This window comes from Phaenicophaeus curvirostris, chromosome 38 (genome assembly GCF_032191515.1).
Source record: "Phaenicophaeus curvirostris isolate KB17595 chromosome 38, BPBGC_Pcur_1.0, whole genome shotgun sequence".
Lineage (NCBI taxonomy): Eukaryota > Metazoa > Chordata > Aves > Cuculiformes > Cuculidae > Phaenicophaeus > Phaenicophaeus curvirostris.
Window position 1 is genome coordinate 1,137,860 of NC_091429.1, and position 25,908 is coordinate 1,163,767.

At 63.9% G+C, this 25,908-nt stretch overlaps 2 protein-coding genes across 4 annotated transcripts; one reads left to right on the forward strand and one right to left on the reverse strand.

Annotated features, from left to right (window-relative positions):
- Positions 1-1,475: 1,475 nt before the first annotated feature.
- PDE1B (phosphodiesterase 1B) lies at positions 1,476-11,789 on the forward strand. The gene is made up of 16 exons (XM_069879396.1): positions 1,476-1,600; positions 5,136-5,249; positions 5,445-5,630; positions 5,928-5,994; positions 6,794-6,910; positions 7,000-7,140; positions 8,157-8,257; positions 9,062-9,187; positions 9,275-9,376; positions 9,467-9,587; positions 9,670-9,751; positions 9,846-9,969; positions 10,101-10,237; positions 11,174-11,287; positions 11,362-11,645; positions 11,775-11,789. Exons 1-14 carry the CDS (start codon positions 1,476-1,478, stop codon positions 11,269-11,271), a joined length of 1,641 nt encoding a protein of 546 aa, XP_069735497.1. The 3' UTR covers positions 11,272-11,287; positions 11,362-11,645; positions 11,775-11,789.
- Positions 11,790-13,898: 2,109 nt separating this feature from the next.
- PPP1R1A (protein phosphatase 1 regulatory inhibitor subunit 1A) lies at positions 13,899-23,199 on the reverse strand. Of its 3 annotated transcripts, none has more exons than XM_069879460.1 (8): positions 23,053-23,199; positions 19,338-19,409; positions 18,566-18,626; positions 17,846-17,883; positions 17,191-17,254; positions 15,883-16,071; positions 15,194-15,261; positions 13,899-14,686 (listed from the first exon to the last, which is right to left on the reverse strand). In XM_069879460.1, the coding sequence occupies exons 1-7, from the start codon at positions 23,131-23,133 to the stop codon at positions 15,194-15,196; spliced, it is 573 nt and encodes a 190-aa protein (XP_069735561.1). In that variant the 5' UTR covers positions 23,134-23,199; the 3' UTR covers positions 13,899-14,686. The 3 variants fall into 3 exon arrangements, with proteins under 3 accessions (XP_069735561.1, XP_069735560.1, XP_069735562.1); XM_069879459.1 differs by having other exon boundaries at positions 13,899-14,692; XM_069879461.1 differs by lacking the exon at positions 19,338-19,409 and having other exon boundaries at positions 13,899-14,692.
- Positions 23,200-25,908: the final 2,709 nt, after the last annotated feature.

Here is a 25,908-nt window from a genome sequence, read left to right on the forward strand (position 1 = left end):
CGGGAGAACCGAGGAACGGCGGCAGCACCGGCGCTTCCCGGCCGAGCATCCCCGGGTAGGAGCGCGCAGCATCCCCGGTGCCTCCATCCCCGGTGCCTCCATCCCCGGTGCCCCCATCCCCGGTGCCTCCATCCCCGGTGCCCCCATCCCCGGTGCATCCCTGGTACCCCCCATCCCCGGTGCCTCCATCCCCGGTGCCTCCATCCCAGATGCCTCCATCCCCGGTGCATCCCCGGTACCCCCATCCCCGGTGCCTCCATCCCCGGTGCCCCCATCCCCGGTGCATCCCCGGTACCCCACGTCCCCGGTGCCTCCATCCCCGGTGCCTCCATCCTAGATGCCTCCATCCCCGGTGCATCCCCGGTACCCCACATCCCCGGTGTCTCCATCCCGGTGCATCCCTGGTAACCCCCATCCCCGCTGCCTCCATCCCCGGTACCCCACATCCACGGTGCCCCCATCCCCGGTGCCTCCATCCCCGGTGCCTCCCCGGTGCCCCCATCCCCGGTGTCCCCATCCCCGGTGCCTCCATCCCCGGTGCCTCCATCCCCGGTGCCTCCCCGGTGCCTCCCCGGTGTTCCCATCCCGGTGCTCCATCTCCTCGCTTCTCCCCGCCCCGGTGCCCCCCCCGGTGCCCGGGATGCCATCTTAGCTCCGCCGCCCGGGCCGGTGCCGCCTGCGCAGCCGCGGGTCCCGGTGCCGGGGGGCGGTACCGGTGGATGCTCCGCTGCGGGTCCCGGTGCTGGTCCCAGTGCCGGTGTCCCCGGTGCGGGTCCCGGTGCCGGTGCCAGTGTCTCCGGTGCATGGTTCCCGTTCCCGGTGCCGGTCCCGATGCTGATCCCGGTGCGGGGATCCCGGTCTGGATCCCGATGCAGGGAACCCGGTGCTGGTCCCAGTGTCGGTCCCGGTGCCGGTCCCGGTGTGGATCTCGGTGCAGGGGTCCCTATGCGGGGGTCCCGGTGCTGATGCCGGTTCCCGGTGCGGGGGTCCCAATGCGGGTCCCGGTGCGGGGGTCCCAATGCGGGTCCCGGTGCGGGGGTCCCTGTGCTGAGGTCCTGGTGCGGTTCCCGGTGCTGGTCCCGGTGCCGGTTCCCGGTGCGGGTCCCCGTGTCTATTCCCGGTGATGATCCCGATACGGGGGTCCCGGTGCTGGGGTCCCGGTCCAGGGGTCCCAATGCGGGTCCTGGTGTCGGTCCCGGTGCTGACACCGGTTCCCGGTGCAGATCCCGGTGCGGGGATCCCTGTGCTGGGGTCCCGGTGCTGATGCCGGTTCCCGGTGTGGGTCCCGGTGCGGGGTTCCCGGTGCTGGTCCCGGTGCTGGGGTCCCTGTGCTTGGGGTCCCTGTGCTTGGGGTCCCGGTGCGGGGGTCCCGGTGCTGGGGTCCCTGTGCTTGGGGTCCCTGTGCTTGGGGTCCCGGTGCGGGGGTCCCGGTGCGGGGGTCCCGGTGCTGACGGGGGTCCCGGTGCCGCAGGGCGATGGAGCCGCCGCGGAGCCTCCCGGGGCTGCACTCGGAGCTCGGGGACACGGGGGGCGGCTGCCCCTCCCCCCTCGAGATCAAATCCGCCCCCAGCAAGAGGATCTGGGTCAAACTGCGGGCGCTGTGAGTGACCCCCCCAAAGAGGGACCCCCCACCCCCCAACCCGAGAAAAGCCCCCCCCTGCAAAGTGGGACCCCCCCAAAACTGGGAACAGACCCCCCCCAAGCCGAGAACAGACCCCCCATTAAAGCGGGACCCACCCCCAAAGCGAGACCCCCCCCCCAAAACGAAAACAGCCCCCCCCCCCAAGCGAGAACAACCCCCCCAAAGCGGGACCCCCCCCAAAACTGGCAACAGCCCCCCCCAAAGTGAGAACAGCCCCCCCCCAAGTGAGAACAACCCCCCCTAAAGCAGGACCCCTCCCCAAAACGAGAACAGCCCCCCTAAAGTGAGGCATCCCCCCCAAACTGAGAACAGCCCCCCCCCAAGAGAGATCCCCTCCCTAAATCAAGAACAGCCCCCCCGAACCGAGAAAAGCCCCCTCCAAAGCAAGACCCCCCCCAACCCCCCAAATGGGACCCCCTCCCAAAGTGGGACCCCACTCCCAAGCCAAGAACAGCCCCCCCCAAAGCGAGACCCCCCCCCCCCAAAGCGGAACCCTTCTACCTCCAAACTGGGACCCCCTCCCAAACCCTCAAACCAACATCCTCCCCAACTGGGACCCCTCCCACTACCCCCCCCCCCAAACTGGGAACATCAAACTGCCCCCCAAAATGGGACCTTTCACCCCCCAAAGTGGGACCCCCCCCTAAGCTGGGACCCCCCTAAGCTGGGACCCCCCCTTAAGCTGGGACCCCCCCTCAGCTGGGACTGCCCCCCTCAGCTGGGACCCCCCCCTTAAGCTGGGACCCCTCCCCTTAAGCTGGGACACCCCCCCCTGAGCAGGGACCCCCCCCTTAAGCTGGGACCCCCACCTTAAGCTGGGATGCCCCCCCAAAACCTGGACCCCCCCTGCCCCAAAACGTGTGCACACGCACGTGGAGCCTCGTGCAGCAGGTGCGGGCGTGGGCGTGCGAGGGGTGCAGGTGGCCACGTGCGCACACGTGTGCGAGGCCTCGTGCGATGGACGCGTGTGGGTGTGCAAGGAGTCCAGGGGGTGAGGGTGTGCAAGGAGTCCAGGGGATGTGGGTGTGCAAGGAGTCCAGGGGGTGCGGGTGTGCAAGGAGTCCAAGGCATGTGGGTGTGCAAGGAGTCCAAGGCGTGTGGGTGTGCAAAGAGTCCAGGGGGTGCGGGTGTGCAAGGAGTCCAAGGGGTGCGGGTGTGCAAGGAGTCCAAGGGGTGCGGGTGTGCAAGGAGTCCAGGGGGTGAGGGTGTGCAAGGAGTCCAAGCGGTGCATACGCGTGCAAGGCCTTGTACAATGGGCACAGACGTGGGTGTGCAAGGGGTATGGGTCCGTTGCACGTGGCCGCTAGCGAAGACACGCTTGTGCGTGGTTGTGCCCAGCCCTGATGTGACAGGGGGACACGGGGACAAGGACGGGAGCCGGGTGGCCGTGTTGCGCTCGAGCCGAGCGTGTTTCACACGAATTTTGGGGTTGGGGCACCAAACGTTGGTGCCCGAGTTCTCAGGGGGCGTGTGCAAGGGGTGCGTGTGACTGTGCCCAGCGAGCAGGGGTGGCAGCGTCCTCGTCCCTTGTCCCCACGCCCTGCTCAGGGGTCCCAGCTCCGCCCCAGCGAGTGACACGGGGGTCCCCAGGGGCTGGTGGCCCCAAGGGTTGGTGTCCCCAAGGATTGGTTGATGTCCCCAAGGGTTGGTTGGTGTCCCCAAGGGTTGGTTGGTGTCCCCAGGGGTTAGTGTCCCCAAGGGTTGGTTGGTGTCCCCAAGGGTTTGTGTCCCCAAGGGTTAGTGTCCCCAAGGGTTGGTTGGTGTCCCCAAGGGTTTGTGTCCCCAAGGGCTGGTGTCCCCAAGGGTTGGTGTCCCCAAGGGTTGTTTGGTATCCCAAGGGTTTGTGTCCCCAAGGGCCAGTGTCTCCAGGGATTAGTGTCTCCAAGGGTTGGTTGGTGTCCCCAAGGGTTGGTTGGTGTCCCCAAGGGTTGGTTAGTGTCCCCAGGGGTTGGTTGGTGTCCCCAAGGGCTGGTGTCTCCAAAGGCCAATGTCCCCAAGGCCAACCCTGTCCCCTCCCCATGTCTGGGTGGCCCGGGGGACACCGGCATTGCTGTCCCCATGGCCTGGGGGTGACACAGGAGGTGACAGGGAGCCGTGGGGATGGTGGCCGCGGGTGGCACCACGACACATCCGAGCCCTGCTCCCTCATCCCTCGTGCCCAGACCCCGCTGGGGGGTCCTGGCGAGTGACACAGGGGGTCCCCACGGCCGTGCCACCCCCGCGGGTGTCCCCAGGTGGGGCATCCCCAGGGGTGGGTGACAGGCGTGGGAAGGTGACGGCCACCTTCGCCAAGGTCACAGCCGCTCACTCACCAGGCAACCGTGACGTCGCAGCCCCCCCATCCCCCCCTCCCTGCACTCGTCACCGTCCCCTTGGCTGGGGGACACAGTGAGGGCACCTTGCACGCTCGCTCCCTGCATCTGTTTGCACACTTGCTCACACCCAGGGAGCTCCAGCACTTCCCGGTGGGCTTGTGAATCCGTTTGCACGCTCACCGTGCACGAAGGGCTCCAGCTCGTGCAAAGGGCTTTGTGCATCTGTTTGCACACTTGCTCGCACGGGGGGGGGCTCCTGTGCATCTATTTGCACACTCGCCTGCACACAGGGAGCTCCAGCACGTTCACCCCTCCCACCTCCACAGACCAGGGGTCCCATAGTTAGGTGCCCACCACCCCCATCCCTCTAGGGGTCCCATAGTTGGGGGTGCCCACCACCTCCATCACTCTGAGGGTCCCATGGTTGGGGGTTTCCACCTTCTCCATCACTCTGGGGGTCCCATAGTTGGGGGTTTCCACCTTCTCCATCACTCTGGGGGTCCCATGGTTGGGTGTCCACCTTCTCCACCACTCTAGGGGTCCTGCAGTTGGGTGCCCACCATCTTCATCACTCTGGGGGACCCACAGTTGGGTGTCCACTACCCCCGTCACTCTGGGGGTCCTATGGTTGGGGTGTCCACTACCTCCATCACTCTAGGGGTCCCATGGTTGGGGGTTTCCACCTTCTCCATCACTCTAGGGGTCCCATGGTTGGGGGTTTCCACCTTCTCCATCACTCTAGGGGTCCCATAGTTGGGGGTGTCCACCTTCTCCATCACTCTGGGGGTCCCATGGTTGGGTGTCCACCTTCTCCATCACTCTAGGGGTCCTGCAGTTGGGTGCCCACCATCTTCATCACTCTGGGCGACCCACAGTTGGGTGTCCACTACCCCCGTCACTCTGGGGGTCCTATGGTTGGGGTGTCCACTACCTCCATCACTCTAGGGGTCCCATGGTTGGGGGTTTCCACCTTCTCCATCACTCTAGGGGTCCCATGGTTGGGGGTTTCCACCTTCTCCATCACTCTAGGGGTCCCATAGTTGGGGGTTTCCACCTTCTCCATCACTCTAGGGGTCCCATAGTTGGGGGTTTCCACCTTCTCCATCACTTTGGGGGTCCCATGGTTGGGTTCCCACCACCCCGTGCTGACACGGGGCACGCGGTGACGCCACCCACAGGCTGCGGTACATGGTGAAGCAGCTGGAGACGGGTGAAGTGAACGTGGAGGAGCTGAAGAGGAACCTGGAATACGCAGCCTCGCTGCTGGAGGCCGTCTACATTGATGAGACGAGGTGAGGAGCAGCGGGGTGGGCGAGGGAAAGGCTGAGGGTGGGGGGGACCTGGGACCTCTTCTGGAGAAGAGGAGGCTGAGGGGAGATCTCATGGGGTTGGAACTGGGTGGGCTTGGAGGTTCCTTCCAACCCAACCCAACCCGTTGCGTGATTCTATGCACCCTGATGCCACCCACGCCGTTCCCCGTCCCGCAGGCAGATGCTGGACACGGAGGACGAGCTGCGGGAGATGGGCTCGGACGCGGCGGTGCCCTCGGAGGTGCGGGACTGGCTGGCGGCCACCTTCACCCAGCAGGCGCGGGCCAAGGGGCGCCGGGCGGAGGAGAAACCCAAGTTCCGCAGCATCGTTCACGCAGTCCAGGCTGGCATCTTCGTGGAGAGGTGGGTGCTGGCTGGAACCTCCTGGAGGGGTGTGAGGGACAGGGATGGAGATGGAGATGGACACCAGGTGGGTCCCCGAGCTCCCAAGGTCCATCCTGAGCACCAAGGTTGTCCCCAAGCACCTGAGATGTCCCCAGCGCCCCAATACCCAGGTGGGTCCTCAAGAAGCCAGGGGCTGTCCCCAGCACCGAGGTGGTTCCACAAGCACCCAGAGGCCGTGCCCAGCACCCCGATGAGTCCCTGAGCACCCAGGTGGGTCCCCAGCGCCCACGTCAGCCCTGGCTCCCTGCCTTGTAGGATGTTTCGCCGGACGAACACGGCCGTGGGGCCCAGCTACTCCTCCTCCGTCCTGAACTGCCTGAAGGTACCGAGCGGCTGTGGGGGGCACCCCGATACCGCCTGGGGGTGGGCACAGCTGGGCTTCTCTGGGGAGCCCTGGGGATCTCTGGATTGGTCGGCATCCCTGGTGACCCCTAGACATCCCTGAGCATGACTGGTCTTCACTGGGATTGATGGGCATCACGGGCCAAAGGCCGGGTCCTGCCCTTGGGGCACAACAACCCTGAGCAGCTCCAGCCTAGGAGAAGTCTGGCTGGAAAGTGCCTGGAGGAGAAGGACCTGGGGGTGTTGGTTGAACAGGAGCCAGCAGGGGCCCAGGTGGCCAAGAAGGCCAAGGGCATCTTGGCTTGGATCAGACCCGGCGTGGCCAGCAGGGCCAGGGAGGTTCTTCTCCCTCTGGCCTCGGCCCTGGGGAGACCGCTCCTCGAATCCTGGGGTCAGTTCTGGGCCCTCCCCACAAGAAGGATGTTGAGGAATTCAGGAACAAATATTTCACAGAAAGGGTGATTGGTCCCTGTCCGAGGCTGCCCAGGGAGGGGGTTGAGTCCCCTTCCCTGGAGGGGTTTGAGGGCCGGGTGGATGAGGTGCTGAGGGCCATGGGTTAGTGATTGATGGGAACAGTTGGACTCGATGATCCGGTGGGTCTCCTCCAGCCTGGTGATTCTATGATTCTATGATTGATGGGCATCACAGGGCATGGCTGGGCTTCCCTGGTGATCAATAGGCATTGCTGGGCATGACCAGTGATCCTTGGTGATCCCTGGGTGTCGATGGGTATGACCGGCTGTCCCTGGGTGCTGGTCTGATGCCCCCATGTCCTGCAGAGCCTCGACCTGTGGTGCTTCGATGTGTTTGCGCTGAACCGCGTGACGGACGATCACTCCTTGAGGACCATCGTCTACGAGCTCTTCACCCGACACAACCTCCACAGCCGCTTCAAGGTGCGCCCACCCCCGGCTGCCCCTGGCGTCGTGTGCTGGTGCCTTTGCACGCACGAGTGCATCCGTGGGCACGTCTGTCCGTGCCGCAGATCCCTCCCGTCTTCCTGACGACGCTGCTGGACGCACTGGAAGCCGGTTACGGCAAGTACCGCAACCCCTACCACAACCAGATCCACGCTGCCGACGTCACCCAGACCGTCCACTGCTTCCTGCTCCGCACACGCGTGCTGGTACGGGGCGAGAGGGATGGGGAGGCATGGGGGGCCTGGGCTGGTACCCGGTGTCCGGTAGAGGGTACCCGGTGTCCAGTACCCGGTGTCCGGTACCCAATCTCTGATGCCTGGTGCCCAGTTCCTGGTGTCTGGTACCCAATATCCAGTACCTGGTGTCCTGTTCCCGGTGTCCAGTACCCAATCTCTGATGCCCAGTGCCCAGTTCCCAGTGTCCAGTCCCCAATCTCTGGTGCCTGGTGCCCAGTTCCCTGTGTCTGGTACCCAATATCCAGCACCCGGTGTCCAGTTCCCAGTGTCCAGTCCCCAATCTCTGGTGCCTGGTGTCCAGTACCAGACTTCTGATTCCTGGTGTCCAGTACCAGATGCCCACTGCCCGGTTCCCAGTGTCCAGTCCCCAATTGCTGATGCCCAGTGTCCGGCACCCGGTGTCTGGTACCCAATATCCAGTTCCCAGTGTCCAGTACCCGGTGTCCGGTACCCGATTTCCAGTACCTGGTGTCCGGTACCCAATATCCAGTTCCTGGTGTCCAGTACCCCGTGTCCGGTACCCTGTGCCCGGTGCTTGGTGTCCAGTGCCAGGTTCCCTGTACCTGATCCCTGATCCCTGGTGTCCACTACCCTGTGTCCGGTACCCAGTGCCCAGTAACCGGTGTCCGGTACCCGCTGTCCAGTACCGCACCAACTGGTCCAGGCGATGCTTGTTGCCACGGAGACGGCACCACCTACCCACTTTGCCGTCACCATGGGAACGTCACCGGGATGATGGGGGGGACGAGGTGACCCCCAGCTTGCGGGGGACGGGTGGGCACACGTGGGGGACGATGCCTGGCACGTGTGCGCCCTGTTGTCCCCACGCGGCTGTCACCGTTGTCACACGTGCGCACACTCGTGGTGTCACACGTGGCCGTGGTCACACTCAGAGGAGCCTACACGCGTTCGGCCCCTCGGGGGGTGGCACTGGAGATCCTGGTGCCATCCGTGTCCCCTTGATGCCCACGTCCCCCCCCTCCCAGCACTACCTGACGGAGATCGAGGTCCTGGCTGTCATCTTCGCTGCCGCCATCCACGACTACGAGCACACGGGCACCACCAACAGCTTCCACATCCAGACCAAGTGAGGGCGGGTGGCACGGCATGGGTGACACAGCACGGATGGCACGGATGGCACGGCACGGATGGCATGGCACACACGGCATGGGGCAGGTGGCATGGCACGAGGTGGCACGGTGCAGGTGGCATGGCGCAGGTGGCATCGCATGGTGCAGGTGGCATTGTGTGGCATGGCACTGCTCAGGTGACGTTGTGTGGCATGGCACTGCACAGGTGACATGTCATGGCATGGCACTGCTCAGGTGACATGGCATGGGTGGCTCGGTGCAGGTGGCATCGCACGGCGCAGGTGGCACGGCACAGCGTGGGCTGGACTTGTTATGGGGATGCATGGGACACTGTGGGGCACGGAGCGCTTAAGGTGGCACCTTGGGGACATCGGGGATACCAGTCTGGCTGGGACACAGATGTTATGGCACCTCGGGGACACCAGGGTCACTCGTATAGCCAGGATACAGCTGTGCTGGCACCTTGGGGACAGCCAGGGACACTCGTATAGCCAGGATGCAGATGTGCTGGCACCTTGGGGACAACAGGGCTACTGATATGGCCAGAATACAGCTGTGCTGGCACCCTGGGGACAGCCAGGGCCACTCATCTAGCCAGGATACAGATGTGCTGGCACCTTGGGGACAGCCAGGGCCATTCATCTAGCCAGAATACAGCTGTGCTGGCACCTTGGGGTCACCAAGGCCTATTGGTACAGCCAAGATATGGATGTGTTGGCCCCTTGGGGACATCTCTCTCCCCAGAGGTCACTCAGGCTGCCCCTCCCCACGCTGGGGACCCCACCGTTCCCTCCCCCCAGGTCAGACTGCGCCATCCTCTACAACGACCGCTCGGTGCTGGAAAACCACCACATCAGCGCCGTCTTCCGCATGATGCAGGACGACGAGATGAACATCTTCATCAACCTCACCAAGGACGAGTTTGCGTAAGGTCCCCCGTCCCCATCTCCAGGGCTGTCACCAAGCAGGACGGGGGGACCTGAGGGCTTTTCCTTCCCCATCCTGGTGCGCAGGGAGCTGCGGGCGCTGGTGATCGAGATGGTCTTGGCCACCGACATGTCCTGCCACTTCCAGCAGGTGAAGTCCATGAAGACATCCCTGCAGCAGCTGGAGAGGTGGGTAGGGGTGCCTGCCTGGATGGTGGTGGGGAAGGGGACTTGTTGTTTGTGGGGGGACAAACCTCATCGCCGGGATCTTCTCTCCAGGATCGACAAGTCCAAGGTGCTGTCGCTGCTGCTGCACGCGGCCGACATCAGCCACCCCACCAAGCAGTGGTCGGTCCACAGCCGCTGGACCAAAGCCCTCATGGAGGAGTTCTTCAGGCAGGTAAGGGCGCTCGTGTCCCCAGGGGATGGGTGGTGGGATGGGGGGACCACCCCTTGGGCTCACATCTCCCTCGCTTTGCCAGGGGGACAAGGAGGCCGAGCTGGGGTTGCCCTTCTCGCCCCTCTGCGACCGCACCTCCACGCTGGTGGCTCAGTCCCAGATCGGTGAGTGGTGCCGGGGGGTCCCTTTCTGCACCCACCGTCCCCAGTCGCCCGCGGGGGGTGTCCCCAAGGGCGCTGTGCCCTTTCCCCACCGCAGGCTTCATCGACTTCATCGTGGAGCCCACCTTCTCGGTGCTGACCGACGTGGCTGAGAAGATGGTGATGCCCCTTGCCGAAGACGGCACCAAAGCCAAGAGCAACCCCGTGGCCCAGCAAGCCAGGTTGGCCACCTTGCCCTGCCTCAGTTTCCCCATTCCCTGCGGGGAGGTGGTGGGGCTCAGCCTGGGGGCGGGTGGCACCAGGTGGACCTGGTGGCCCCTCTGCCCTGCTCCCAGCTGTCCCCTCCCCGCAGCTCGCAGTGGCGGCAGCCGTCGCTGGATGAGCACCTGGAGCTGGGGGACGTCAAAGCCGACCTGGCTGGATTCCGCTCCACCTGGACCAAGTACATCCAGGAGAACAAGCAGAAGTGGAAGGAACGGGCGGCCAGCGGTAGGTGACGGCCACCAGGGCCACCATGGAGGAGATCATAGAATCATAGAATCGCCAGGTTGGAAAGGATCCACTGGATCATCGAGTCCAACCGTTCCCATCAATCACTAACCCATGTCCCTCAGCACCTCGTCCACCCGGCCCTTAAACCCCTCCAGGGAAAGGGACTCAACCCCCTCCCTGGGCAGCCTCTGCCACTGCCCAATGACCCTTTCCATGAAATATTTTTTCCTAATGTCCAGCCTGACCCTCCCCTGGTGGAGCTTGAGGCCATTCCCTCTCGTCCTGTCCCCTGTCCCTTGGGAGAAGAGCCCAGCTCCCTCCTCTCCACAACCTCCTCTCAGGCAGTTGCAGAGAGCAATGAGGTCTCCCCTCAGCCTCCTCTTCTCCAGCCTAACCCCCCCCAGCTCTCTCAGCCGCTCCTCTTCTTCTCCAGCCCCCTCCCCAGCTCCGTTCTCTTCTCTGGACTCGCTCCAGAGCCTCAACATCCTTCTTGTGGGGAGGGCCCAGAACTGACCCCAGGATTTGAGGAGCGGTCTCCCCAGGGCCGAGTCCAGAGGGAGAAGAACCTCCCTGGCCCTGCTGGCCACGCCGTGTCTGATCCAAGCCAAGATGCCCTTGGCCTTCTTGGCCACCTGGGCCCCTGCTGGCTCCTGTTCAACCAACACCCCCAGGTCCTTCTCCTCCAGGCACTTTCCAGCCAGACTTCTCCTAGGCTGGAGCTGCTCAGGGTTGTTGTGCCCCAAGTGCAGGACCCGGCATTTGGCCTCGTTAACCCTCCTGCCGTTGGTCTCAGCCCATGGATCCAGCCTGTTCAGATCCCCTTGGAGCCTCCCGACCCTCCAGCAGATCCACAATTCCCCCCATGGGGACCATCGTGGTGACACGTGGGGCTGGGTCTGTGCTGAGCATCCTCAGCCCCGTGTCCTCCCGCAGGCATCACCAACCAGGCGTCCATCGAGGAGCTGTCGCCTCGTGAGGAGCAGCCGCCCCTCGCCCCCAACCAGCACAAGGAGAACGGGGACGTGGAATAGCGCCGGGAGAAGCCAGGTGGGGACACACTGGGTGGGATGGGGCTGGTGGCACTGCTGTCACCGCCCTGACCGTGTCCCCACCCCGGCCAGGAGCTCCTCGTCCAGCTGAGTGACGCCGTCTCACCCAAAGTCTTCGATGCCATCAACTTCACCATTTGCAGGGAAGGAGCCGCTCGGGGCCGCACAGGGATTTGTGCCAAAGCCTAAAGCGTCCCCGTGCCAAAGCGGCCACCGAGCCGGGTGGCCTCGGGCCACGGGTGACGGTGACACTGCCACGCCAGCGGCTGCCCGGCTCTGCCCGCGCTGGGTTCTGTCCTTCTGGCTTTTTAAAGAAGCTTCTTCTCGCCCCGCTGGGGAGCCAGGGGCTGGGGATGGTGACGGTGGCACTGGGGGCTTGGGAGGGGCTGAGAATGATGACAGTGGCAGTGGGAATGGTGACAGTGGTGCTGGGGATGGTGACAGTGGTGCTGGGGATGGTGACAGTGGCCTTGGGAGCTTGGGAGGGGCTGAGGATGGTGACAGTGGCACTAGGGATGGTGACAGTGACACTGGAGGTGGTGACAGTGGCGCTGGAGATGGTGACAGTGGCCTTGGGAGCTTGGGAGGGGCTGAGGATGGTGACAGTGGCACTAGGGATGGTGACAGTGACACTGGAGGTGGTGACAGTGACACTGGAGGTGGTGACAGTGGCGCTGGGGATGGTGACAGTGGCCTTGGGAACTTGGGTAGGCCTGGGGATGGTGACAATGGCACTGGGGATGGTGACAGTGGTGCTAGGGGCTTGGGAGGGTCTGGGGATGGTGACAGTGGCACCGTGGTCCCCTCTGCGCCTCTGTTTGGTGACAGTGATGGGTGGCCTCTCCTGTCCCCCTAGGCTGTTCCCAGAGCGTCCCTGTCGTGGGATGTATCTCTGTGTCACCTCGGGCTGGGGACACGTCCATCTGGGTCCTGTCCCCAGGTCTGCTGGCCCCAAGGCCACCTCAGGGTGTCCCCTCGGGTGGCACCCCACACGGTGGGGGGGGAGGCCAGGAGATGTGGGACAGCGAGAGGGCAGGGGGGCAGCGCCGGGAGGGCAGGACTGAGCCCTGAGGGGGCAGCGTCACCCCCAGCCCTGGTGTCACCCCCGGCTCTGGTGTCACTGCTGCCAGCGCCCCCAGTGCCAGGAGCCTCCGGCACCTTCTGGCTCCAGTTGGCCTTCCAGCATCCTCCACCCCCAGCTGCCCCAGTGTCCCCTTGGTGTCCCTTTGGTGTCCCCTGGCTTCCTCCGGTCCTGCTGTATCCCAGCAGGGTGGCATCCCAGTGTGCCAGGAGCATCCTCTAGGATCCCAGTGTGCCAGGAGCATCCCGGTGTGCCAGGAGCATCCTCCAGCATCCCAGTGTGCCAGGAGCATCCTGATGTGCCAGGAGCATCCTCCGGCATCCTAGCATGCCAGGAGCATCCCGGTGTGCCAGGAGCATCCTCTGGCATCTGGGTGTGCCATGAGCATCCTGGTGTGCCTCGAGCATCCTCCGGTATCCCAGTGTGCCAGGAGCATCCCGGCGTGCCATGAGCTTCCTCTAGGATCCCAGTGTTCCAGGAGCATCCTCTGGCATCCAGGTGTGCCAGGAGCATCCTGATGTGCCATGAGCATCCTCCAGCATCCCAGTGTTCCAGGAGCATCCCGGCGTGCCAGGAGCATCCTCCGGCACCCCAGTGGTGCCAAGAGCATCCTGGTGCACCTTGAGCATCCTCCACCTTCCCACCGTGGCCGCATCCTGGCTCTCTGTGTCCTTCTCTGGTGTCCCCACGCTGTCACCGCTGCCTGAGCGCCCCCCCTTGCGCTTCCCCCCCCCCCAACGCATGTGTAACAAAGCGCCGCCGCTAACGAGCAATCTATTAATTAATAAACCGTGTGCCACCACCAGCCGGGCTTGGATCCCCCCTCGGTGTAGGCACTGGGGACCCCAGTTTGGGGCTGGGGGGGGGGGCAGGATGGGGACAGAGGAGGTGACAGGGCAGGATTGGACCATTTGGGGGCTGAAAAACCAGGGGTGGGTGCTGCCCCCACAACCCAAGGGGGTCCTGAGCCCCCAAGAGAGTTGTGAGCCCCCTAAGAGTGTCCTGAGACCCCCAAGAGAGTCCTGAGACCCCCCAAGAGTGTCCTGAGAACCCCAAGAGAGTCCTGAGACCCCAAGAGAGTCCTGAGCCCCCCCAAGAGTGTCCTGAGACCCCCAAGAGAGTGCTGAGACCCCAAGAGAGTCCTGAGCCCCCCCAAGAGTGTCCTGAGAACCCCAAGAGAGTCCTGAGACCCCAAGAGTGTCCTGAGCCCCCCCAAGAGAGTCCTGAGTCCCCTAAGAGTGTCCTGAGACCCCCAAGAGGGTCCTGAGCCCCCCCAAGAGGGTCCTGAGCCCCACAAGAGAGTCCTGAGCCCCCTCAGGGGTCCTGAGTCCCCCAAGAGAGTCCGGAGACCCCAAGAGGGTCCCGAGCCACCCCCCCAAGAGAGTCCTGAGCCCCCCCAAGAGGGTCCTGAGCCCCACAAGAGAGTCTTGAGCCCCCCCAGGGGTCCTGAGTACCCCTAGGGGTCCTGAGCCCCCCAAGAAGGGTCCTGCCCCCCATCCTCTCCCCCCGCACATCAAGGAGGAGGCGCTGAGGAGCCGGGAAGCCTTTATTGGGGGGGTTTGGGGGGGCCCTGCCCCTCGCACACGCGTGTTCTCTGTGTGTGCACACGGGTGTGCGAATCGTGTGCAAAGGAGGTGACCCCCCCCAACTCCAGGTGTGCACACGCGTGTGCAGGCTAAAACCAATACATGTGAATCCCCCCCACCCCGTGCAAGCGTGCGCACTAACCCCCGTGCGAGCACACGCGTGTGCACGTGCAAACACCAACATACACGTGTGAGCGTGCACAACAGCCGTGTGTGTGCACAAACACCAACCCCTGTGCACACACACACGCGTGTGCAAGCAGACACACGCGTGCAGGCACTCGTGTGCGAGTGTGCACCCTTCCCCGTGTGCGAACACACACGCGTGTGCGTGCAAACAGCCCCTTGTGTGTGATCTCACAGGCGTGTGCGTGCAAATGCCAACCCGTGTGAGCGTGCAAACACCCCCCATGTGTGATCTCACACGCGTGAGCGTGCAAACACCCCCCCGTGCAATCTCACACGCGTGTGCGGCTCGGCTCACATGCACCCCTCCCACGTGCCAGTGCACACGCGTGTGCGGGGGGGGGGGCGGGCGCAGCTCCAGGTCTCCCAGTAAGGGGGTGGTGATGGGGGGGGGGGGCGCACAGCCCAGTGTCCCCAGTGTCCCCAGTGCTGGGGGGGGGGGGGGGGGCAGCTCTGAACCCCCCCCCAGGGTACAAAACCCCCCCGGGAGCCCCAAAATTGTAGAAAATGATGGAATCCTAAAAAAAATCCAGCGCTGGGGCCTCGGGACCTGGGGGGGGACACACACCAGTGACTCCAGTGCACCCCCCAGGATCCCAGTATGGTGACCCAGCACCCCCCAGTGTCCCACTATGGCATCCCAGTAACCACCCAGTGTCCCAGTACAGCATCCCAGTAACCCCCCAGTACCCCCGGTGTCCCAGTATGGCATCCCAGTGCCACCCCCCAGCAGCGTCCCAGTATCGTGTCCCAGTGTGCCCCCAGTATCCCAGTACGGCATCCCAGTAACCCCCCAGCATCCCAGTGTCCCCCCAGTGTCTCAGTTTGGTGTCCCAGTGCCCTCCCAGTATCCCAGTACGGCATTCCAGTAGCCCCCCAGTACCCCCAGTCTCTCAGTATGATGTCCCAGTGCCCTCCCAGTATCCCAGTATGGCATTCCAGTAGCCCCCCAGTACCCCCAGTCTCTCAGTATGATGTCCCAGTGCCCTCCCAGTATCCCAGTATAGCATCCCAGTAACCCCCCAGTACCCCCAGTGCCCCCAGTCCTCACCTACTGGTGGGGGGCAGCTCCCCCACCGGTGCCATCCCCTGCTGCTCTGTGGGTGCCACCAGGGGTCCCTGGGTGGGGGGGGAAGCGCCAGAGTGAGTGGGGGGCAATCTGGGGGGTTGGGGGCTACCTAGGGGTCTGAGGGGCAACCTCAGGGGTGCACTCGGGGTTGGGGGGCAACCTATGGGGTTGTGGGTCAACTTGGGGTCTGGGGGCAACCTGGGGGGCTGAGGGGCAACCTGGGGGGTGCCCTAGAGGTTGGGGGGCAACCTAGGGGGTTGCGGGCAACCTCTGGGGCTGGGGGGCAGCCTAGGGTGTCAGGGGCTACCTAGGGGTCTGAGGGGCAACCTGAGGGGTCGGGGGCTACCTAGGGGTCTGAGGGGCAACCTGAGGGGTCGGGGGCTACCTAGGGGTCTGAGGGGCAACCTGGGAGGTCAGGGGCTACCTAGGGGTCTGAGGGGCAACCTGGGGGGCTGGGGGCTACCTAGGGGTCTGAGGGGCAACCTGGGGGGCTGAGGGTCAACCTGGGGGGTTGGGGGCTACCTAGGGGTCTGAGGGGCAACCTGAGGGTTTGGGGGGCAACCTAGGGGGTTGGGAGCAACCCCTGGGGCTGGGGGGCAACCTGGGGGCTTGGGGGGCAACCTGGGGGTGCGTGGTGGCTACCGGGGCGGCTGTGGATCCGGGTCACTCACCGTCACCGGGGCCGGGGCCCCCCTCGTGCGTGGCCAGCGGGCAGGTGCCCCCGGGGCTGTGGCTGCGCTCGGTGTCCCCGTGGTGGGGGCAGCGGCCGGGGCCACCGTGCTCGTGGCCAGCGGTGGCCTCGTCGTCCTCCTCGCCCCGCGCCTGCTTGCACAGGTGATGCTCAACCATCATCTGCAGCTCTGCGGACAGGGAGCGGCGCTGGGGGGGTGTGGGGACAGCGGGGACCGTCCCCAGGCACCCAGGGTGACACCAGATGGAGGCCACCAAGCCTGGTGGCTTCTATGATTCTAGGATTCCATGATTCTAGGATTCTAGGATTCCACGATTCTAGGATTCCATGATATTATGATTCTAGGATTCCATGATTCTAGGATTCTATGATTCTAGGATTCTATGATTCCATGATTCTATGATTCTAGGATTCCATGATTCCAGGATTCCATGATTCTAGGATTCTATGATTCCATGATTCTAGGATTCCATGATTCTATGATTCTAGGATTCTATGATTCCATGATTCTAGGATTCTAGGATTCCATGATTCTAGGATTCCATGATTCTAGGATTCCATGATTCTAGGATTCTATGATTCCATGATTCTAGGATTCCATGATTCTAGGATTCTAGGATTCCACGATTCTAGGATTCCATGATATTATGATTCTAGGATTCCATGATTCCATGATTCTAGGATTCTATGATTCTAGGATTCTATGATTCCATGATTCTATGATTCTAGGATTCCATGATTCCAGGATTCCATGATTCTAGGATTCCATGATTCTAGGATTCTATGATTCCATGATTCTAGGATTCCATGATTCCAGGATTCTATGATTCTAGGATTCCATGATTCTATGATTCCACGATTCTAGGATTCCATGATTCTAGATTCCAGGATTCTATGATACTACGATTCTAGGATTCCGTGACACTATGATTTTATGATTCCATGATTCCATGATTCTAGGTTTCCATTATTCTATGATTCTAGGATTCCATGATTCTAGGATTCTCGTCCCCCCTGGTGCCATCTGCCATGCCCAGGTCCCCCGCACCCACACTTCAACACTGGGTTGGACACGGCTGGGGGCTCCACGGGTGGTGGCACCTCAGCCACTCATCCCTGGTGGCACCCGGAGCTCTGTCCCCCCTTGTCACAGAATCACCAGGTTGGAAGAGACCCACCGGATCATCGAGTCCAACCATTCCCATCAATCACTAACCCATGTCCCTCAGCACCTCGTCCACCCGGCCCTTAAACCCCAGGTCCCCCGCCTCATCACCCCCCCCAGTACCTTTCATGGTCGGGGTGGTGCGTGAGACCTTCTTCCTCTGCCGGGGTGACACGGCCAGGCCGGACTGCGGGGAAGGGGGCGTCAGGGGGAGATGGGGGGCACCTGGGGGGAACCTGAGTGGCACCCTGGTGGTCACCCTGTGGGGCTGGGGGGCACCCTGGGGGGTTGGGAGTCACCTTGTGGGGGTTGGGGGGCACCATGTGGGGCTGGGGGATACCATGTGGGTCTGGGGGACACCATGTGGGGCTAGAGGGGCACACTGGGGGGACTGGGACCACCCTAGGGGTCACCTTGTGGGGCTGGGATCACCCTAGGGTCACCCTGGGGGGCACCGTGTGGGGCTGGGGGGCACCCTGTGGAGCTTGGGGGCACCCAAAAGGTCATGCTATGGGGCTAGGGGCACCCTGGGGTGCACCATGTGGGTCTGGGGGGCACCCTATGGGGCTGGGGGACACCTTGGGGGGCACCATGTGGGACTGGGGTCACCCTGGGAGGCAACCTATGGGTCTGGGGGGCACCGCATGGGGCTGGAGGGCATCCTGGGGGTCCCCATGTGGGTCTGGGGGGGTCTCTGTGGGGCTGGGGGGTATGCACTGAGTGGGTCTGGGGTCTCCCTGTGTGTCTGGGGTCCCCTGAGTCCCCCCCCAGCCCCCACCTTGAGCAGGGAGTGGGGCAGGCGATCCTCGTCGATCTCTGGGGGGCAGAGGGGGTCGGGGTCAGTGCTGGGTCTGATCCCCCCAGGCCCCCCCCAGCATCCCAGTACCCCCCCAGTGCCCCAGTGCAGCGTCCCAGTACACCCCTCAGTGGCCCAGTAGCCCCCCCACAACCTCCCAGTGCCCCAGTACAATGTACTGGAGTTTCCAGTAGCCCCCCAGCGTTCCCTGAGCATCATATATGGGGGACCCCGAGGATGGTGTGTGTCTGGGGGGGGCAAGCATCGCATATGGGGGGTCCCCAAGCACCATGTAGGGGGGACCCTGATGACCCCAGGGGTCCCCGAGTGCCACATACGGGGTCCCGGACCCCCCCAGGGGTCGCCGGGCACTGCATGGGGGGGTGTCCTGAGCACCCAAGGGGGTCCCCGGGCATTGTGTGGGGGCGTCCCTGGGCATCACATGTGGGGGTCCCTGATCATCATGCTTGGGGGGGATCCGTGACCCCCACCCTGGGTTCCCCAAGCATCACATAGCGGGGTCACTAAGCATCAGGTTAGGGGGTCACCAAGCATCAGGTTACGGGGTCCCCCAGTATTGCGTATGGGGGTCCTGAGCAATGCGCATGGGGGGGTCCCCAAGAATCATGTCAGGCGGTCCCCGAGCCCTCCCAGGGCCCCCCCTGGGTGGGTTGGAGCCCAGGGTGACACATGAGGACCCACCTGGGGACGACTGGTCGCTGCTGAGGACCAGGTTGGCTGGAGTTGGTCGGCGCCTCCGGATCTGGGGGGTTGGGGGGGGACACAGGAGAGAGTCAGGACCCGCAGCCCCATCCCATCGCGCCCCCCGCATCCCACTGCACCCCCACATCCCATCGTGTCCCCCAGCATCCCCCCAGTGTCCTCGTCCCCAGGGCATTGTTGGCCCCGTGGCACAGCACATGCTGGCCCAGTGGCTCCGGACACACGTGTGTTTCCAATCACCAGCCCTAATTAGCCAGCAGCTAATTATATCCCAGCCCTGGGAAGCGCTGGAGGCCACCGGCACGGTGCCAACGCCGCGGTCCTGCCCTTCCTCTGTGGCCACAGTGTCCTTGCCCAAGGGCACCTGGAGCATCCCGCCCCGTCATCCCCATCTCGGTGACCTCAGGGGGGTTCTGGTGGCCTTGGCGGGGGATTCGGTGGCCACGGGGTGCTTGGTGGCACTGGTGACAGGGGATGGCGGTGGTGGCAGTGGTGGCAGCGTGCCCTGCGGGAGCTCTCGTGCCCCCTTTCCCCGCTGACCCACTAACTGAGTTCTTCCCGAAAACGAATTCCCCAGCGAGGATTCCCTAATGAGGCGGGATGCCTAATGAGATGCTAATGAGATGCTAATGAGGCAAGCGAGCAGGAAGCCCCCTTCTCCACCTCAAACCCCCCCTCCACCTCCACCAGCACCAGCTCCAGCTTCTCCCCTGGAGCATCTTCTCCGTGTCGGCCCCGTTGCCATAGAAACCCGTGATCTGGATTTGAAACGGAGATGGGAGGGAGCCGGGAATCGCCGGGATTGCCAGGAATTGCCCTTTCCCTGCCAGGGACCCAGCGCCAACGCCAGGGTCCGACCCACCCGTGGGGCAGGATGGGGTCCCTGGAGGCTGGATCCCACCCCGCATCCCCTGGCGATGGGTCCCGGGCTGTGGGGCAGCGATGTGGGGTAGGGGACGGAGATGTCACCCACCCAAGGTCACCCAGGGGGAGGTGAGCATCCCAAGCTGTGCTCCCCTCCCCGATGCCCCAGGTTGGATGCTCTGGGCCTTCTTCCACCCCTGTCTCCATCCTCCACCCCTCCTTCCGTTCCTTCCTCCATCCTCGTCTCCATCCCGCTCTCCATCCCTCTCTCCACACCCTCCTCTCTCCATCCCACCTTCTAGCCTTCCATCCCTCCCTCCATCCCCTCTCTCCATCTCTACATCCCTCCTTGCATTCCTTCATCCTTCCACCTCTCCCTCCCTGCCCTCCTCCATCCCTTCCTTCCTCCCTCCATCCTTCCATTCCTCTCTCCATCCTTCTCTCCATCCATCCCTCTCTCCATCCATCCCTCCCTCTCTCCATCCATCCTTCTCTCCATCCCTCTCTCCATCCATCCCTCTCTCCATCCATCCCTCCCTCTCTCCATCCCTCCCTCTCTCCATCCATCCCTTCCTGCTTTCCTCCATCTCTCTCTCAACCCATCCCTCCATCTCTTCCTCCCCCTCCTCCTCCTCCTCCTCCTCCCTCCCGGCTCTCCGCGCTCTCGGCCGCTGCTATTTTTAGATCAATCTCCACAATCGATTAAGAAGCCGCTGGCGAGAGCCGAGAGCAGCCGGGGCTGCGCCGGGAGGGGGATCCCAGAAGGGAGCCAGGATGGGAACGGGAACGGGGACCAGAACGGGATTGGGGACCAGAACGGGACTGGGGGAACAAGAATGGGATAGGGGACCAGAATGAGATTGGGGATGGGAACGGGATCGGGAACCAGAATGGGATCAGGGGGACCAGAACGGGATTGCGGGACCAGAACAGGGTTGGGGGGACCAGAACGGAATCAGGAGAACCAGAACGAGATCAGGGTGGGAATAGGATCCAGGGATGGGAATGGGATTGGGGGTCGGGGACCAGAATGGGATCAGGGGAACCAGAATGGGATCATGGATGGGAACAGGATCATGGATGGGAACAGGATCATGGATGGGAACGGGATCAGGGGAATCAGAACGGGATCAGGGATGGGAATGGGATCGAGGATGGGATCAGGGACCAGAATGGGATCAGGGGAAGCAGAATGGGATTGGAGATGGGAATGGGATCGGGGGACCGGAATGAGATCGGGGACCAGAACAGGATTAGGGATGGGAATAGGATCCAGGGACGGGAATGGGATTGGGCATCAGGGACCAGAACGGGATCGGAGACCAGAACGGGGTCGGGGGAACCAGAACAGGATCCAGGGTCAGGGACCAGAATGGGATCAGGGACCAGAACGGGATCGATGCTGGGAATGCGATGGGTCCACCTCATCTCACAGCATGACGGAGCAAATCCCCCCGGGCTGTCCCCCCACCCCTGGCCCTGGGGACACCCTGCGCTCCGGATGGGCTTGGGGACAGGGACAGGGAACAGGACAAAGGCCTTGGAGCTGCCCTGGAGCTGCCTGCAGCTGCCCTGGTGCCCGTGGTGGCACTGGGAGGTGACAAAGGGACCTTTCTCACCCTTCCTGGCCGAGCTGGGGCTCCAGGAGCTCCAGAACCTGTGGGGACCAGGGGGGACACGAGAAGGTCCATGGGGACAAGGTCCTTTTGGAGGGTGGGGACAGCCCTGAAGGATGTGGGAACACCACAAGGCGCTGACACAGCGAGGGGACCCCCAAAAGCGAGGAGCCGAGACCCAGGGAGGGGACATCAGGGTTGTCACCTGCTGCCACCACACCAGGGGCAGGACAGAGGGACAGACACATGGACACAAGGACATGGTGATGGGGATGGGACACACGGACACACAGACAGACACATGGATGGAGACACAGATGGACACGAGGACATGGGAACAGACACACGGACACAAGGACATGGGCATGGGACACACGGACACACAGACAGACCCTGTTCACAGTGACAGACACACAGACGGAGACACGGATGGACACGAGGACGTGGGAACAGACACATGGACACAGGGAGGGACACACAGACAGACCCTGGATGGACACACGGACACCAAGATGGACTCATGCACAGAGCCTGGACGCAGGGATGGACACACGGACAGATTCCAAGGGGTTCCCGTGCCCCTCACTGGGATGGGAGGTGGGACACGAGCCCCCTCCCCATCCCAGGCTGGTGCTGGGGTCCCCCCCCATATGTCACCCCCCAATCTTGGGGGGCACATAGCTGGGACCCCTGGTTGGAGCCCCCGAACACCTCAGGGGACTGTGATGGAGTGGGGGGTCCTGCCAAGCCCCCCGAGCCGAGGGGGTGACATGGAGGGGGGTGTTGGGGGGTTCCCAGCTGCCTGCGGGCAGCGCTGTCCCCAGGTCACCCCCCCCCCCACTGCTATTCTGGGATGGCGCCCAGCGGGACCTGGGGTTGAGCAAGAGCTGAGGGGCCACGGGGTGGTGACCGTAACCCTACACCCCGCCTGGGGATGGAACGGGGCCCTCGGACGTCACCCCTGTCCCCACGGCCACTCAGGGCCCCATGGTCACCCCCAGACCCCACGGTCACCTCAAAACCCCACGGTCACCCTGTCCTGCCCACTCCAAGCCCACGAGCTTGCTGGGGTGCAGCTGGGGGGGGGGGGGGGGGCACTGGGGGGAGCTGGGGGAGGCACTGGGAGTACTGGGGTGGCTGGGATGTAGTAGGGGGGCGGAACTGGGAGTGCTCGAGGGGGCTGTGGGGGCTGGTGTGAAGCTGGGGAGGTACTGGGGGGGCTGGTGTGAAGCTGGGGGCGGAACTGGGAGGGCTGGGGGGGCTGGGGTGGAGCTGGAGTGGAGCTGGGGGTGGAACTGGGAGTGCTGGGGGGGCTGGGGTGGAGCTGAGGCTGGAACTGGGGGGGCTGGTGTGGAGCTGGGGTTGAACTGCTGCCCCCCTCAGCCATGTCCCCCTCCTTGCTGCCCCCCCCAGCCCCGTGTCCCCCCGTTACTGCCCCCCCCAATCCCTGTGTCCCCCCCATTGCTGTCCCCCCATCCCCGTGTCCCCCCGTTACTGCCCCCCATCCCTGTGTCCCCCCGTTACTGCCCCCCCATCCCTGTGTCCCCCCCATTACTATCCCCCCATCCCTGTGTCCCTCCATTACTGCCCCCCATCCCTGTGTCCCCCCATTACTGCCCCCCATCCCTGTGTCCCTCCATTACTGCCCCCCCATCCCTATGTCCCCCCCATTACTGCCCCCCATCCCCGTGTCCCCCCGTTACTGCCCCCCCATCCCCGTGTTCCCCACCATTACTATCCCTCCATCCCTGTGTCCCCCCATTACTGTCCCCCCATCCCTGTCCCCCCTATCCCTGTGTCCCCCCATTACTGCCCCCCCATCCCTATGTCCCTCCCATTACTGCCCCCCTATCCCTGTGCCCCCCTCCTTGCTGCCCCCTATCCCCCCCATTACTGCCCCCCTAGCCCTGTGTCCCCCCTTTACTGCCCCCCCGATCCCCGTGTCCCCCCCCCGTTACTCCCCCCCCGTCCCCGTTCCCCCCCCACCTGCTCCGCCGCCTCGGGGTCGAGGTGCGGCTCGAGCAGCGGCTCCGTGAACTGGATCCTGCGGGGGCTCCCGGGCTCCATGCGGGCGGCTCGGGCGGCTCCGGCGGCTCCGGCGGCTCCCGGGGCCCCCCCGCCCCCGCCCCCGATCCCCCCCACCCCCCCCCCAACCCCGCCCCCCCCCCCCGGACCCCGCCCCAACCCCGCCCCGCGCCGGCCCCGCCCCGGGACACACGGACAGCGGGGACAGACGGACACGGGGACACGGGAGGGACAGACGGACACGGGGAGGGGCAGACGGACACGGGGGGGCTGATAGACAAGGGGGGAAAGACGGACACAGGGAGGGACAGACGGACACCGGGGCACAGGAGGGACAGACGGACACGGCAGGGACAGACGGACACGGGGGAGACAGGCAGACGCGGGGGAGAGGTGGACATGGAGGGACAGACGGACACGGGGAGAGACAGATGGACACGGGAGGGACAGAAGGACACGGGAAGGGACAGAGGGACATGGGGGGGACAGACAGACAAGGAGAGGGACAGACAGACGCTGGAACACGGGAGGGACAGACAGACACAGAGAGGGACAGACGGACAAGGGGGGAAAGACGGACACGGGGAAGGACAGATGGACGCGGGGGACAGACGGACATGGGGAGGGCAGATGGACACGGGGGACACACAGACACGGGGAGGACAGACGGACACAAGGGGCAGACGGACACAGGGAAGGACAGACGGACACGGGGGACACACAGACACGGGGAGGACAGATGGACACGGAGGACAGACGGACACGGGGAGGACAGACGGACACGGGAGACAGACGGACACGGGGAGGACAGATGGCCATAGGGGGACAGACGGACACAGGAGGGCACACAGACAAGGGGGGAAAGACGGACACCCGGACACGGGAGGGACAGACGGACACAGGGGGACAGGCGGACAAGGGGGGACAGGCAGACATGAGAGGGCAGACGGACAGGGGGACACGGAGATGGATGCACAGACACAGGGAGGGACACATGGACATGGGGACAGACATGCAGACACGGGGAGGGACAGACGGACACGTGGGAGTGGACACAAGGACGGACAGACGGGCACAAGGACGGACTCACAGACACGGGGAGGGACAGGCTGACATGGGGACGGACGCATTGGTGGACACACGGACACAGGGACGGACAGGGGGACGGACACTCAGACACAGGGATGGACGTGGGGACACATGGACGGACACCTGTCTGTGCCCAGGTGTGCACGCAGACACCTGTACACACACACACACAGAGGTGTGCACACGCCTGCATGTGCACACCTGAGCACACACCTGAGCACACACCTGAGCACACACGCGTGCACACACACAGGAGCACACGCACACACATACACACGTGTGCACACCTGAGCTCACACCTGAGCACACACCTGAGCACACACGCGTGCAGACACACAGGAGCACACACGTGCATACACACGTGTGCACGCCTGAGCACACACCTGAGCACACACCTGAGCACACACGCGTGCAGACACAGGAGCGCATGCACACGCATACACACGCATGCACACCTGAGCACACACCTGAGCACACACCTGAGCACACACGAGTGCAGACACACAGGAGCACACACGTGCATACACACGCGTGCACACCTGAGCACACACCTGAGCACACACACAGGAGCACACACCTGAGCACACACGTGTGCAGACACACAGGAGCACATGCACATGGATACACACGTGTGCACACCTGAGCACACACCTGAGCGCACACACGTGCAGACACAGGAGCACATGCACACGCATACACACATGTGCACACCTGAGCACACACCTGAGCACACACGCGTGCAGACACACAGGAGCACACACACACACATGTGCACACCTGAGCACACACGCGTGCAGACACACAGGAGCACACACACACACACATGTGCACACCTGAGCACACACCTGAGCACACACACAGGAGCACACACCTGAGCACACACGCGTGCAGACACACAGGAGCACATGCACATGGATACACACGTGTGCACACCTGAGCACACACCTGAGCGCACACACGTGCAGACACAGGAGCACATGCACACACACACACACATGTGCACACCTGAGCACACACCTGAGCACACACCTGAGCACACACGCGTGCAGACACACAGGAGTACATGCACACGGATACACATGTGTGCACACCTGAGCACACACCTGAGCACACACGCGTGCAGACACACAGGAGCACGTGCACGCACACATGCATGTGCACACCTGAGCACACACCTGAGCACACACGCGTGCACACACACAGGAGCACGTGCACGCACACATGCATGTGCACACCTGAGCACACACCTGAGCGCACACACACGCTCACACGTGCCACACGCGTGTGCACAGGTCAGGGCCCGCTAGGCTGTGGGCAAAGTCCAGCTGTGCCCGTGTCACCCCGGGGCATCGATTGACCTTTCCCCCCTCCCGAGGCACCCAGGCCTGGGGCCCGTGTCTGTCTGTCTGTCTGTCTGTCTGTCTGTCTGTCTGTCCTAATTGGAGGCCAAGGGGGGGTCTCAGCGTGGTGTGGGACCCTGTCTGTGCCCTGGGGGGAGGGGTGGGGGTCCTGGCAGGGGGTGAGGGGTCCCACGCCGCAGTGGGACATGGGTTGGGGTGATGCTGGTGGCCAGGACAGACGGACGGACAGACGGACAGGGTGGCCTGGGCGTTGTGGGGCCAGGGGTGCTGAGGGCAGCGAGCTCAAGAGGGATAAAAAAGGGGGTGGGTGGCTGGGGGGGGGTTTACAGGGTAGGGGGGGTCTATGGGGTTGGATCTGTGGCGTGAG

What these genes read in the sequence shown, in the direction of transcription:
- PDE1B (XM_069879396.1), top strand. Translation starts at nt 1,476, where the DNA reads ATGGAGCCGCCGCGGAGCCTCCCGGGGCTGCACTCGGAGCTCGGGGAC. An exon ending in TGGGTCAAACTGCGGGCGCT is followed by an intron (nt 1,601 to 5,135) that starts GTGAGTGACCCC and finishes CGCCACCCACAG; the next exon opens with GCTGCGGTACATGGTGAAGC. An exon ending in CTCACCAAGGACGAGTTTGC is followed by an intron (nt 9,188 to 9,274) that starts GTAAGGTCCCCC and finishes CCTGGTGCGCAG; the next exon opens with GGAGCTGCGGGCGCTGGTGA.
- PPP1R1A (XM_069879460.1), bottom strand. Translation starts at nt 23,133, where the DNA reads ATGGAGCCCGGGAGCCCCCGCAGGATCCAGTTCACGGAGCCGCTGCTC. An exon ending in CAGCGACCAGTCGTCCCCAG is followed by an intron (nt 17,884 to 18,565) that starts GTGGGTCCTCAT and finishes TCTGCCCCCCAG; the next exon opens with AGATCGACGAGGATCGCCTG. An exon ending in GGGCCCCGGCCCCGGTGACG is followed by an intron (nt 15,262 to 15,882) that starts GTGAGTGACCCG and finishes CCCCCCACCCAG; the next exon opens with GGACCCCTGGTGGCACCCAC.